This window comes from Onthophagus taurus, chromosome 1 (genome assembly GCF_036711975.1).
Source record: "Onthophagus taurus isolate NC chromosome 1, IU_Otau_3.0, whole genome shotgun sequence".
In the NCBI taxonomy this organism is placed as follows: Eukaryota; Metazoa; Arthropoda; class Insecta; order Coleoptera; family Scarabaeidae; genus Onthophagus; species Onthophagus taurus.
In genome coordinates this window covers 2,523,309-2,539,109 of record NC_091966.1, presented here as the reverse complement: position 1 = coordinate 2,539,109, position 15,801 = coordinate 2,523,309, and the positions used below count along the sequence as shown (strand labels likewise).

The following is a 15,801-nucleotide window of genomic DNA, read 5'->3' as shown; positions in this document are numbered from 1 at the left end:
TAATTACTTTTGATTTAAATTGTAATATAATTTTGATGTCATCATTTTTTTGAGCGCATGCGTACTCATTCGACACTAAAACCATCCCAGCAGGCTGTGGGTGTGCCCGGTATTTCCAATAATTCCAGTTAAATCTTATCTTTAAAAACTCCAGGTAAGTAATCCCTAAATACACGTTATCATTGAAAGTTGCGATAATGATTTTATAATAAAAGTCGTGTCTCTTGCCTTTACCAACGACTTTATGTAATAAAAACCGGTTTAACCTATTTTATTTCTTAATACAATTTTTTTTGAGAAAATATAAATTTGTAATCAAATTAAAACCGATCAATTTAGACACTAATCAAGATAATCTTAGTGATATTTATTGTATTTAGATAATCGATGTTAATTTATTTTGAGTTCTTCATCCATGAAAAAAAAAGTATTGATCGATTGACATGGAATGATTATTTAAATGAGTATTAAAGAAAACTTTATTGATACGTTTCAAATGAAATGATTACGAGTTGATTAAACAAAGTTTATAGACGGTTGTTTTACCTCGAACTTGTTAATCATTTTTAAATATAGAACTGACATCACCGACTGGTTTTATATCGGTAAAGAGTTTGAGATCTTCAGTTATTCCTGGACCGTAGACCCGTTAACGACTCATTCTCCGTGTTAAATTAACGGTGTTTTTTTATTTCTTTCTAGTCTATCACGTTAAGCAGTTTTAAATCATGGCTAGTCATCAATACTACCCATTTAAGGTAAGATAGAATAAGAATTAAATCGAAAAGTTTGGATTTAATGATTTTGAATGAGAAAATAATTTTTTTTCAACACAGATGTTTGTCCTTTTTGAATCTTGAAGGCTCTCTATGTGGGGAGTATTTGAATTATTTAGATTTCGACTAAAATAGAAACTTGTCTTTCTATTTTATTTTTTTGTTTCTAAATTAATTTTATGGTGTAAATTTAAATTGGAAAAAAACGGGTTTAAATAAGTGTATTTCCCGGAAATTGTACAACGTTTACAATAACATTTGTTTGCTGCCTTTCAAAATATTTAGGTTGCGCAATTTTTAAACGTTATCGTGTCTTTTTTTTGTCATTCTTTTGATAGATAAAATTTACCATCTGTGTATAAAAACGATCTTAAATATAGTTTTGTAGACGGCCCAAGATGAATTTTTATACAGTTTTAAAAATTGGTTGAGTCATACATTATTAAATACAGGGTGTTTCTGTAAGTAAACCCATAAATGTCATAAATCAATTAAATATTTTCAATGTTGTTTGTCTTACAATTAAAAATATAAAATTTTGCCAACAGTGCAATGTTATCATAAGAAATCGTTTGATATCATTTTTGAAAATATGCAACCACGTGATCAATGCTATACAGGATGTTCAGAAAGGTTATTTCCTTAAAACGTTTTTATTAAGCCTATTTCTTTTTAAAATTATTTTTACTCTTAGAAATTTTTGATTAGACCCATCGTTTTAGAATTATTCATAAAAAAATACAACCTCGTTTTTTTTGAATACTGTCGTTAATGAATATTAGAAAAACAATCTGTCTTCATTTGGATTTTCTTCAGTCCAATTATGAGCATTTCTCAAATTAATGGGCATCAATAAAATATTGTTGTTCCAAAGCGCAGCATCAATATTACATTTGTCCATCATACTATGGCAAAACTGATCAGCACTTCTTTATTCTTGTACTGTCGACAAGTGGTATGAATATTAATAATTGCTGTTCGTGTGGGACACGCCAAGCGGTACCTGTGTCTTCTTATATCAACAGTACCTACTAGTAGGACTACGATCTGCCACAAAATCCATAATTACATTACAGTTAGTTACATACTTTTAGCAATGTTTTTTATCAAGTAATAATAATAATAATATATATTTATTAACCCCATTACATGCAAAAAGAATTACAAAAAAGAAACTACAAAATAAAAAACAATAAAAAGTAACATAATCAAACAAAATATCAATTAAACTAAATTTGGAGCTAAAAAGGACCAAGTCAGTTAAGAATGCTAAACTGTTTTTCGTGGCCCTTGAATATAAAAAAAAACATATAATACATTATAATGATGAATCAAAACCCAACCTAGCACCAAGTCAATCAACTCAGAAAATTATAATTTAACGAATTGAAATTAAAAACAAAAGGTGAAATCATAAAAAAGGTACTAATGATATTAACGATGACTCATTTCCTCCTGCTGCATCCACAGCTCCACTTTAAGTTTTCTCTTGAATCCGCGCTCATTCTCCAGCCTCATCCGAATAGGAATGTTGTTATAAATGTTAGACACACAGTATGAAAAAGCTCGCTCAAACAATTTAAGCCGATGCTTTGGTATTGTTAACGTATACCTGCGTCTAACATTTATATTATGAACATCAGTACGATAACTAATTTTGTTATATAAATAAGGAGGAGTCTTATAAATAAGTATTTTATGATACAAACAAGCACGGTGTAAAATTCTTCGTCGTGACATATCTAGCCAACCAACCCATGCAAGCGAGTTAGATATCTTCTGATCCTAAATATAAAACGAAGGCAAGAGTTCTGTACCCGTTGAATTCGAATTCTGTCCGCAGCATCAGAGCAAGAATGGTAAAGCGGATCCCCTTAGTTAAAGATGAATAACACAAGTGCTTCGCACAAATATATTCTTAATTTTTAATGTAAAAGGTTTTTGTTGGAATACAATGCTTGAGAGTTGAATAAGCCCGCAGAAGAAGACTTCTGACATGTCTTCTAAATCGCAAATCAGAGTCCAGCGCAACACCTAAATTAACTCCTCCAAAGATGATAACAGAGGATTTTGATGCATTTATAGATAAACAATGGCACGTGGCGTTCTGAAGCAATAATTCAAGATCAGAATTAATTCGAAGTTCGGACATGCCCAAGTCTCTCCCATCAAAACCGAGGTATTGAGTATCATCAGCATACATGTGGGTTTTGCAATGCTTTAGATTGGAACAGAGATTAATAGTGTAAATTAGGTATACCTGAAGTAGTATAACCTCTCTTCGACAAAACACCATGAAATTTAACAATTTGCGAACGATGTAAAAAATAGTTTTTGAAAAAATCGATAGCCAACGGGGGAGAAACCAACATAATGTAGCACAGCAAGTAAAGTCGAATGATGGAGGGTCAAATGACTTACAAAAGTGAGCCGTAACATTTCCCTCATCCAATCCACGCAAGATATCATCGGTCACATTCAGAAAAGCTTAAATTAAAAGTATTAAGATGATCCCAAATCCTTACAGCCACAATCTTTTCTACTACCTTAGAGCAAACATTTAAGATGCTAATAGGCCGAAGATCATTTAGTCCTGAGGGGTTACTGCATTTCGTGATGGGAGACACCAAGGCAGTCTTCCATTTGTTCCAGGTTATCTGCAGTTGGGAAATTCTTGGCAATATCGCCGCAGCATTAGCATTGCCTACAGACTCTTCCAATGTTAAAAGCATCTCAGTTTGGTCACTAAAATTGCAATTATTTGCCATTTTAAATAACTATTGTGAAATAATTTGACACTTGCTTTACTGCTTTATTTACAATTTCTTCTTTTTACTTTTTGAGGTTGTATCTTTTTGCGAATAACTCGAAAACGATGCGTATAATCAAACATTTCTAAGAGTGAAAATCATTTTAAAATAAAATGGGCTTTTAGAATCAGTTGTCAATTTTAAGGGTATACGACATAATAAAAAAGTTTTAAGGAAATAATCTTTGTGAACACCTGTATAGTATAGCATTGATCCCGTGGTTGCTTATTTTCAAAAGTGGTCTTAAACGATTTCTCATGATAACATTGTATTGTTTGCCAAATTTAATCTTTCTAAGATAACCCATATTGAAAATATTTAAGAAAATGTTTAAAAATTACTTAACTTTGAAGGTCCATATCTTAGCCACAAATGGCTAAAATATTTTGGTTTAGACCAAAAATTTTTACACGAATCGTCATTATTATGACTTACAGAAACATCTGTATACATAGTACATAGTGACATATTTCATATTCATTATTAAATTTCATTGCAAGATTTCAAACATAGTTTTAATGATATCAATGTAAAGTTTGATATTTTAATTATTTACTTTATAATAAAAACGATTTTAAGGTTTTATTGTTATCTTAGGCGTTTAGATATCTCGAGCTAAGATTAAAGTATATCAGATTTAAAAAGGTTTTGTTTGAAATTAATGGAGTTTAATATCAGAATGTTGATGGGATTAAAAATGTTGTTGGTTTATCAATGATATGCGGTATTTGTCAAAAATAACGGATTAATTCGTTAAAACCATTAAAACATGTATGAAACAATCGCTGTGATGGGTCTAAATACAATAGTCCCTAAATTTACATAATAGGTAGTGCTGACGATTTTGTCGTTTTATTGTAGAGCTTCATAAACATTAGCTGTATATCAAATTTGAAGAATTTGAGAGTTAAGGAGTTAAGCTGGAAACGTATTTTTGTTATTTTCATCAGCTGGTAGGTCAGTTACTAAAGCTACCAGCTCTTCTTCTTTCAGTTCAGAATCATGTGACTCACGTAGTTCTTCAATATCTGGCAGTTCAATGATAGTCACTAAAACCATCTTTTGGTAACGACCGCTCTAAAGCTCCTATAGCCTAGATGACATTCTGCAAATTCTCAGCATCCTTCTCTTTTTGGTTAGATTTTCCCCCAGCAACCATATAATGTGAATTTTTCAATTCACGGCGCAACTGTTAATTCCTTATTTTCTATACAATCAGCAATGATGTAATTTTTCCAGCATTATGGTAAAGTTAGGTCGGTATCACTGTACAAATGATTTAGTAATTTCTTGAAAATTAGTAATTTTCCCTGGTATAATATACCTTGAATGTATTTATAATACCTTAGTCTAAATGCTGAAGAAGGGAAGTTTTTAGAAGATTCTAGGGTTTAATCTGCATTGCGCGTCATAACCACCATCTTGAATTATGCTCTATAGGGATTCTGGATACAGCTTTGCTGCCTCATGATCGGGTGAAGCAGATTCTTCCATCAATTTCAAATTGTGTCGCTTTTTAAATTTGTCGAACCAACCCTTACTTGCGGGAAATGGTTTTAGCTCAATATTTGATGGCGGTGGTTCACTTTCCATAAAATCGTCGTATAGCTTTATCTCTAATGAGTCCGAGCTTAGAGTGGCTTTTTCGAGTTTGATCCTCAATCCATAAACTCAACACGTTTTCAACTTTATCTATAGATCCTTTTTTAGAATATCTGACGAATTTTGAAGATTCACGAACCTGCTAGTTACTTCTGCTTAACTTAATTCTTTTATCTAGATCTATAAAAAACTAGTAACACTATATAGAAAAGCAAGAACGTTGATTATAGGTCATTTCAAGTAGGTTGATGGCAGACAACCTCATCGCGTTTGTTATTAAATTTCAGCGAATGGAGCAAAGATAAATGCAAATTTTATAGTTATTAATCTTAACTGAACGTTGGATCGTTCCTGCAGAAGAAACATCATTGGGCTTTTTCTCCATCCTCTTTGTACTCACACTTTGGCTACATCATTTTTCTTTGCATATGACTATAAGTTTCTTCCTTCATCCTCAGGATAACGTTTTTCTGCTAATCCCTCATCGCCATTCTAATTTGCCCTCAATTATTGATTGGAGATATGTATTTGTTTTTATCATGTTGCATCACATGTCCTAAATATGCAGTTTTTCTTTTTAATTGTGGTAAACGGTTCGTGTTATTTGTTTACTCAAGTGAGTATATCCTCATTTGTTACCCCTGCAGTCCAAGGAATTTTTAGTATTCTGCGGTATGTCCATATCTCGAATGCTTTCAGGTTATTTATTGCACTTGTTTTCAAGGTCCACTCTACAACTTTATACAGAAGCACCGATCATACATTTCACGAATATTAATTTCAAGTTTAGATCGAAGTCTGAGCAGCTGAATTTTTGAAATGCCTGTCTATATTTTTTTTAGATCGACATTTCAACAATAGTTCACATCACATAAAATGTCCAACTTTAGATGTTTAACAAATACAGCATCTTTGTTGAAAAAGTGAGATTTTTTTACATTTTGACATTTTAAAAGACGTGATTTAAATTTTATTTTTAACAGATGGTGAGATAACTCCACCGTTAATTTTTTAGGATTATAATTAATTTTTGGCGCTTAATTAGCTGATCACATACTAAACACATGATAGGTTATCTCAAATTATTGCTTATTATCTCACGATACATTCGTTATAACATGTTATTTAATATTTTTTAACAAAAATTGCTCAATAAACTCATTATTCATCTTGTTGGTATTAAATTACTCATGAAACATTCCAAAATGTTGACACTAAGTATTTTGTGTGATTCATCCGATTCTGAAGTAATTATGTATATTTAGATATTTGTATGTCTTACTAAGATAAGAGTATATTTCTTATAGAAGATTCTTTGAATGAAATCATTGCAAATTAAGTTTTATTTTAGATATTTACATTATTTTTGTTTGAAAAACTCATTTCTTACACATTACTCACTACAATTCACCTTCAATCTATTTATGAAATAAAAACTAATTATCATTCACAACAAGCTAGGTTACTTAAGGTTAAGAAACAATTACGTTTTCACATCGCAATGTCCTCCTTAAGTTTCTCTTTCAACTTCTATTCACAAATCTGACAATCAACCTTGAAAACAACACTCATTCTTTAAGTTATTACGTCATCTTTTCTGACCTATTAAAAGAAAATCATATAAACTGCATTAATCTAAATGCCAAGTCTAAATTTAAAATTTATTAAATCCAAACTATTCTTTTATCTATTTTCAAAGAAAAATTATGTAATGATACTTTGGTGATAATTTATTAATTTATCGTCTAGACCTGGTTTCAGGCCCTGTCCTTCATCAGTAGATTAGACCCTACAATGTACAAAAATATAAGATAGTAACATTAAGAAGCATTGAAAAAAATGTATATAAAAAACTTAAAAACTACTCACGTCAACTTTGCAAAACATATACAATATTCACAGTAAGATATCAGCAAACAAAAAGTTCTTAACTAGTTAATTGGAATGAACTTGATATTATTAAAAGAAAACTGTTGTTAAACATTGAATTTATAAATGACGTCTCGATATTAGAGGTTAAATTCAAGTTCACAGTGACAAGATGAATTGTGGGTAAAGTAGATAATCTACTTTATCCACAATCTACTTTACCCACAATTCATCTTGTCATTACGAACTTGAATTTAACCTCTAATCGAGACCTGATTTATAAATTCAATGTTTAACAACCGTTTTCTTTTAGTAACTAACTAGTTAAGAACTTTTTGTTTGCTGATATCTTAATGTGAATATTGTATATGTTTTGCAAAGTTTGAAAGTAGATAATCTACTTTACCCACAATCTACTTTACCCACAATTCATCTTGTCACTGTGAACTTGAATTTAACCTCTAATATCGAGACGTGATTTATAAATTGTATATACATATAATATTGTATTATGTTTTGCAAAGTTTTAATGTTGACGTGAGTTTAGTTTTTAAGTTTTTTATATACATTATTTTCAATGCTACTTTAACCTTAGTTTTTTCCTAATGTTACTATCTTATATTTTTGTACATTGTAGGGTCTAATCTACTCATGAAGGATAGGGCCCGAAACCAGGTCTAGACGATAAATTAATAAATTATCACCAAAGTATCATTACATAATTTTTCTTTTAAAATATTAACACACTGTGAAAATGGATATATCCTATTACAATATTCTTTTATCTCTTTTAATTATCTTTTTAAAAAGTAAATACAATTAAAATTGATTTTTTTAATTCTTAGTGTACACCAACTGTGTATCCAGCGGATCCTTTTGATCCGGTTGCCGATGCCGCAACATTAAAAGCGGCGATGAAAGGTATGGGAACGAATGAGCGTGCCATTATCGATGTGTTAGCGCGTAGAGGAATCGTTCAAAGATTGGAAATTGCCGAAACGTTTAAAACGTCGTATGGAAAAGATTTAGTTTCCGAACTAAAGGATGAATTGGGTGGAAAATTCGAAGATGTTATGATCGCCTTAATGACCCCCTTGCCTCAATTCTACGCCAAAGAACTCCACGATGCCGTCGCTGGAATGGGAACTGATGAAGAAGCGATTATTGAAATTTTATGTACTTTGTCTAATTATGGTATTAGAACAATTGCCCAATTTTACGAACAAAGTAATTAATTAATTAATTAATTTAAATTTAATTTAATTAATATAATTTTTAGTGTATGGAAAATCTCTTGAACATGATTTAAAAGACGATACTTCTGGACATTTCAAAAGATTATTGGTTTCTTTAGTTCAAGTAAATATATTTTTTTATTTAAAAGAAATTGTTTAAGTTGGTTAAATTTATAGGGAAATCGTGATGAAAATCAAGGTGTTAATGAAGCTCAAGCAACCGCCGACGCCGAATTGCTTGTCGCAGCGGGCGAAGGAAAACTTGGCACCGACGAATCTCAATTTAACACTATTTTGATAACCAGAAGTTACCAACAACTCCGTCAAACTTTCGCTGAATACGAAAGACTTTCTGGTAAAGATATCGAAGATGCTATTAAGAAGGAATTTTCCGGAAGTGTTAAAAAAGGTTTACTTGGAATCGGTAAGTTATAAAATTAAATTTAATTTCAAAATTATTAAAATCCTACTTTTGATACATAGTAAAATGCGTGAAAAGCAAAGTGGGATACTTCGCGGAACGTCTTCATGATTCCATGGCCGGTTTGGGAACCAAGGACAAGACTTTGATTCGTATTATCGTGTCTAGATCGGAAATTGATCTTGCTGATATTAAACAAGCTTTCTTGGATAAATTTGGAAAACCTTTGGAAGATTGGATTGCTGTAAGTATAATTTTTGCCTTCAATAAAAAAGCTCTAATCAAAACTCTGGTTATTATTTATTTAAATTTATGTTGGTTGATAGTATCAAGTTTTTTATTTGAGGCAAAAAAAAGAATTTGGGTTGGATTGGGTCTTTCATTATATCATTTTACGTTTTCGCTTTGCATGATCTTATTTTCAACTTAACCTTTAATATCCTGACTTAAAATTTCCTTAAAATAACTTTTTCTTATCATGTTTTTTGTAAGCTGTAATCTACAGGTGTACTACAAACATTATATATAAGTAATAATTGGATAATTGACTAGGCGACAAATTAATAATGTTGAGAGAAACGGGATTTTCGTTTTCTTCTTTCTAAAGATATAAGACTTCTCAGAATAGACAGGCTCAAACTATTGAAAATTGTTTAACTATTGAAATTTAAGTCTAGCCAGTTTCGGCCCTTTGCCATCATTTTACAAACTAGTTTCTTAATATCTCTTTTTGTTTTGTTAAAAAAGATCACATATCACAGTTAAAATCAGATTATTAATTACTAATTTACAAAATTAAAGTTTAAAAGTGGTAAAATTAAATTAAGGACGAAGTGTTACAAGTTTATAGGTTAACATTTAAGAACGCTCGTTTTTAACAATAGAAATATTAAGAAACTTGGGAAAAATTCAAGAATCATCATGTGGTTTAAAAATCGACGATTTTTTTTAATCAATGAGAAATGACCCAAAAAACACGTAAAAAACAAAAAGAAATTGCTGGAAAGTGACTAACACTAGATTAATTTCAGTTATAAAACTTCTATTACATGATAACTAACTTCTGATTTAAAATGTCAACCTCAATTTTGACATATTTGTAATCATCATTAAAAATCCTTTAAAATGAGTACAAACACGACATATTTATCTTCAATATTAATGAAGTTATGGTCAACTTCCGGTTAAGAATGTCAACGTCAATTTTGACATATTTATAATCGTCGTGAAAAATTCTTTAAAATGAGTCCAAACATGATACGTTTAATCCAATATTACTCGAGATGTAAGCAACTTCCGGTTTGAAATGACAATGTCATTTTGACATATTCTTAATTTTTATAAAATATCTTAATATTTGTCACAAAACCAAAAATATAATAAAAAAAAAAAAAAAAAATTAAGGTTGGTATTAATATTTAAAAATTAAATTGCTATCTTCATTGTTGCTAACTTCGGGTTTAATGTTTTTTATTCAAACTTTTTTGTTTTTTGAGATAAGTGCGTCATCTTTGGACTCATTTTAAAGGTTTTTTAATGAAGATGACAAATCATCGTGAAAAATTCTTTAAAATGAGTCCAAACATGATACGTTTAATTCCAATATTACTCGAGATATAAGCCACTTCCGGTTTGAAATGTCAATGTCATTTTGACATATTCTTAATTTTTATAAAATATCTTAATATTTGTCACAAAAACAAAAATATAATAAAAAAAAAAAAAATTAAGGTTGGTATTAATATTTAAAAATTAAATTGCTATCTTCATTGTTGCTAACTTCGGGTTTAATGTTTTTTATTCTGACTTTTTTGTTTTTTGAGATAAGTGCGTCATTTTAAAGGTTTTTTAATGTAGATGACAAATATGTCAAAATTGACGTTGACGTTTCAAACCGGAAGTGATTGTATTTCCGTTAATATTAAAGTTAAATATGTCGAGTTTGGACTCATTTTAAAGGATTTTTTATGAAGTTGGCAAATATGTCAAAATTAAAAGTTGAAAGTTCGAACTTTTCGTGTTTTTGAGATAAATGCGTCAAGTTTGGACTTACTTTAAAGGTTATTTTATGAAGATTACGAATATAATAATAAAATTAAGGTTGACATTGACAACTGAAAGGTGTAACTTACCTATCAAACAGCATGAAAATCTCTAAAAACGATAAAATGTCGCTTAGTTAAGTGATGTATAACGCGGCCCAATTTTAATTACTAAGATGATTCTGATTTATTCGAAAAATGAAATAGGGAAGTAAAGATAACTTTTTCCATGGCGCAAAGTGGACATGATGCTAAAGTTCAAGAAATAATTCTAACAAGGATTTAGCAGTTCCCCTTGACCCATATTTTATTGTGTGCAGTCGGTTGTTTATAACATCCATAATACAAGACGATGTTATATTAGTTTCAAATCAACCACATTGCTTTTATAGAAAAAAAAAATAAATTGAATAGTCAAAAAATTCAAAATTCTGCGTATCCTGTAAAAAGGCCAGTCTTTTTACAGAATATAAAATGACTGGTTCAAAATCAGACAGAAAGAGAATAATGTGTCACAAAAACGAAAAACTCACAAAGAATAAGATGATGATACAAATGCTTTTATGGTGTATGCACAGGAAATTAATATGTCTTTTTGAAGAAGTGAATAAATTAAAAACAAGAAATGAAGCACAAATAGGAAATGGCTAAAAGTTAATTTTATGGGTTTATGTTGTGTGCCAGACTTCAAAATTAACCTTTTCTTTGCTGGTTGTGCTCTGAACAACACGTGACGTTTGATGATACGAGAGACCAGTTTGTAGATAAAAATAAATAATATAAAATGCTGCCTATATACTACTACAGGTCGAAACAAAAACAGCAAAACCATCAAAATAATGTAATGTTAGAATGCATACATGTGAGAAGAATTGAGTTTCATTAACAGATTGGCATTTAAAACTAGCTCATCAAAACATTAACAGTTTTAGCTCCAATTAAAAAGTAGGGAAGTGTATTCCTTGCTCATGTAATATTTATTACCATCAGTTTCAGTCTATGCTATGGAGCTGAAAGTGTTAAACATGTCACGGAATTCTTAAAGCAGAATAAGATACAATTTATAGATTGTGAAAACGATTTCATATGCGAGATGTGCTTGGCTAGAAAATAACATTTTGAAAATTAGTTACCAAGAGCTACAGCAGCACTACAATTGGTTTACACAATTGTTGGCGGTCCTATTTTATAAAACAAAAATCTGAAGTAAATAAACAAATTTATGAACTTATCAGAGCGAGAAATTGGTCATAATATTAAAATTATGAAAAATGTGTAAATAAAGTAAAGTTGTGAACAAAAAGGTATAAGACATCATTAATGGAAGGTCTGAATGGACAAATAGAACTTTATTTAATTGTAAGAAGTTGTATAAATCATTTTGGATCAAGATAATAATAATAATATATATCTTTATTGCCCAACAAAGTACCAATTACAGGACAATATTGTATTATACAGAAATACAAACTTATATTAACACAAGAATCAATTAAACACTAAGCGAAAACTTTGTAATCGTCTCTCAGGTTTACAAGCCTGCACATTCTCTGTAGCGGAGCGCTAGCATGCACGTTGGTTCTACTATTCTTCAAGTAGAAGACACAGCAGATGCAAGAGAGTAACCAGTTACAATCCATTTCACCACTCACCAGCTTTATAATAAATTTAACGTCGTGATCATCCCTTCGAGTGTCAAGCGAAGAAAAATGGTGAAGAATTGGTGAATAAACGTTAAGTACAGAGTACAAAACCACGCATCCTCGCAGTACAGGAAGCGACATAAACGTGCTGTATAAACGATAGTCTGCTATCAAAAGTTACTCCCAGATCTCTGACAGAAGTGAACGTAACCAGGAAGAATCCACCTATACAGTAGGATGAAGGGATAGGAGTAGTTTTACGTGTAAAAATGATAGCATTACACTTCTCCACGTTAATCCTGAGCTGATTACGATCCCACCATTAAACCAAGATATTAAGATCCGACTGCAACCATGCCACATCATCATCCGAGGTCATAGGAGGAAATATCTTAAGATCATCAGCATAGGCCAATACACCAGACTTAAATCTGTTTAATAAGTCGTTAATAAATATTACAAACATCAAAGATCATCAAGATCGTGCGATTTGACTCCTTGAGACTTTTAGAATATGTATGTATGAGACAATATTTTGCTTATTGACTAAATCATGAATTTCTTGCCCAACCTGACAAGTTCGGCGCTTGAAATAAAAAGAAGAAACATTCTAGAATTTATATATTTTAGGAACAGAAATACCTGAGGATACACACCTGGAGAGATACGCCAATGACCTTGGCGCTAGTTTTCTAGCTTGCATTGCAAATAAAAATTAATAGAATAAAGGGACGAATGCTTACTTGAACGATCAAACTGTAATTCCAGCGTTGGCAATATTGTATGGGAGTGACACATTTTTCGGGTGGGCATTGTTTCATCATGATCTAGCAACGTGAGCGTTTTACACTGACTTTGTTGTACTCAACCCAAGCTTACTGTGAGTACTTTGACAAGATCACGTATTGACTCTCTTCTCCACAAGCACTAATGGTATGGATAATTCTAAGACTATCCTAATAGTAATAAAAGACGTTTCCGCCCACAAAACAGAGGCTAGGAGTGCCATGGTGGTTTTTAATTTAGCAGTGTTCACATCTTAACCGGGGAAGAAGAGGGTGCCTTATAATCCAATCCGTGTAATAGACTTTTTGTCTTATGTTGAATTCGTTTTTATCATCACAAATTTAAATTACTATTAATAGATCAAAAAGACATTGATGTATAGTTCTTCTCCTCCGAGACGCTTGTTGAACTTTTCACCATAGTACTCTATTTTCAACACTTTGATGTCGCAATCAAACCTTATTCCACACTGAGATTATCAATATTATCTGGGAAAAGAAGAAGGTAACTGTTCAAAAAGAACACCTTAGTAGCAAGACTTCTTACAATCTTTCTTTTGATAAATGAGCAAACTTCCTATACATATATTTACAATATTAACTTTGACTAAGACTTTCACAAAGTGTTATGCTGATATGTTGCCTAACACGCATATTGTTTTGATTGCAACGTGAATGCAATCAAGTTAAAGCAGATAGAAGTCGCTGTTACTTATTTACTTATTTCTATAGTTCCTGGTAGCAGCAGTAAAGGGTCTCCATAAATATATTCTCGTTTTCTTCTTCATATCAAAAGTTAGCAACAAAGAATCTGCTGTTTTTTTAATCATTTAATTTCAAGAGTGTGGGTGATTGGCTCACTGCTCCTTAGACTAGTAATGGGTTTGCCACCTTAAATCATTAAGGCATACTCCCTCCCTGCTTCAGAAGGCTTATTGTCTTCTGAAGGGCTATTCTTCTTAAGACGGGCAAAAGACCACTCAAGTTACAGAGTAGCAATCCTCTTCCCAGGATATGCTCTATTTATTCTTGCATCTGATGCATTTCGATATTAACACCAACATTAAATGACTTGAAGTTATAACTTTTATTACTTTTTGAATCTCTATGCTTCTTTGGTTCTTATAATAACCACGAAGTTGATTAAGGGGGGTTGGGTTCATATTTTATATTCATATTTTTTTACCTTTTTCACTGTTCCTAATAATTTCTTCCTTTAGTATGTTTTATTTAAAAAATTTGATGTTGAAGCTATTCTTTATCATAATGCATGTTATTTTAACAAATAAATATACTAAAAGTAATCATCTTGCTTTTGCAGGGTGACACCTCAGGAGATTACAAGAAAGTACTACTGGCACTGGTCGATTAAACCACGTCCCTTCGCACAAAAGTACCTGTTCTTATTATTTTCTACATCTATTAATTAACTATTATGAATGTTTAACGTTCTCATGCACCATTGTAACAATATATTAACAAACAAACAATAAATGCGATCGAATGGAGGTAATTTAAAACGAAAAAATCATTTTTAATAAAAAAGTAATAATAATAAAGAACACAAAAACTGCCAATATTTATTAAGAAGTGTTAAATTAACATGATTCGTCCGCATTCACATTTAACAAGAAATAAATTTGTATCTCTTATTTTATTGGGTGTTTCTTTACAGGCTGATGTTTCAAAAGAGATTAAATACACTTTGATCACTTTGACCGCTTATGGATAAGATGTTTGCTTACGTTTATCAATATCACTGCTACATGTGCGTCCGTGTTGTAAGAAAATAAAACATTTTAAATAAAGATAAAATTATAAATATGTAGAGCTAGTGGCCTTAAAAATCTATTTATGATATATTTAAGATTGGAAAAAATTATATATTATGTATTTACACTACTATAGCTTTTAATAAACGTTGAGAATTGTAATCGTATTGAAAATTAATTGTGTAATGTTAAAAAAAAAACGGGTGTTGGGCACGTCGTAGCAGTTTTTAATAAACAGGAGAATAATTCTGTTTTATTTCTTTTTATTTCACACCGTTTATTATTGTTCTTATTTTGTAATCCGCTTTGGTGCTTGTAAAAAATACGAAAAAATAAACGATTTGTTTTAAATTTGCTTCTTATCGTTTTATTTGCTCACGTACTTTTTCTCACAGTTATAAGTCTTTACAATTAAATCTTACAATTAATATATATTCGTTCTTTAATTTACATAGGAAACGTAAAAATGGAATACTTTTATTATTATTTACATTTAATTCGCATTGATAAGATACGGTATAAAAATAAATGTTTGTGGTAACTTTTAGATTTAAAAATATCGGCAAAGATATTTTTATCCTGCATCAATGAGACCCAAAAGTAAATGTTTACAAAATACCGATTGCGCAATAAAAATTTTCTTTTGAACGGTACGAAAATAACTTAAAAGAATTCCGTTATGGAGAATGAACCCAAAATTAAACTCGCATTCACATTACGTTACGTGGAGTTGAGATTAAGTTGATAAACACGGGGTTTTATACGTGAAAAACAATTATTCCCACTTGAAAGTGGGCACAAAACATAATCGGGACCGAACCGTATCAATAAACAACCAAGAAAAAT

The 15,801-nt window shown here is 30.7% G+C and overlaps 1 protein-coding gene across 3 annotated transcripts; it reads left to right on the top strand.

Annotated features, from left to right (window-relative positions):
* Positions 1 to 62: 62 nt before the first annotated feature.
* Positions 63 to 15,310, top strand: LOC111423072 (Annexin B9). Of its 3 annotated transcripts, XM_023056331.2 has the most exons (8): positions 63 to 154; positions 703 to 758; positions 7,903 to 8,284; positions 8,337 to 8,416; positions 8,470 to 8,716; positions 8,776 to 8,957; positions 14,505 to 14,576; positions 14,859 to 15,011. In XM_023056331.2, the coding sequence occupies exons 2-7, from the start codon at positions 729 to 731 to the stop codon at positions 14,553 to 14,555; spliced, it is 972 nt and encodes a 323-aa protein (XP_022912099.1). In that variant the 5' UTR covers positions 63 to 154; positions 703 to 728; the 3' UTR covers positions 14,556 to 14,576; positions 14,859 to 15,011. The 3 variants fall into 3 exon arrangements, with proteins under 3 accessions (XP_022912099.1, XP_022912093.1, XP_071050433.1); XM_023056325.2 differs by lacking the exon at positions 14,505 to 14,576 and having other exon boundaries at positions 14,859 to 15,310; XM_071194332.1 differs by having other exon boundaries at positions 14,505 to 15,011.
* Positions 15,311 to 15,801: the final 491 nt, after the last annotated feature.

Excerpts from the sequence above, each read along its gene's own strand:
- LOC111423072 (XM_023056325.2), top strand. The coding sequence starts at position 729 with ATGGCTAGTCATCAATACTACCCATTTAAG. Across the intron at positions 759-7,902 it reads ATCAATACTACCCATTTAAG|TGTACACCAACTGTGTATCC; the intron begins GTAAGATAGAAT and ends TTTAATTCTTAG. Across the intron at positions 8,417-8,469 it reads TATTGGTTTCTTTAGTTCAA|GGAAATCGTGATGAAAATCA; the intron begins GTAAATATATTT and ends TTAAATTTATAG.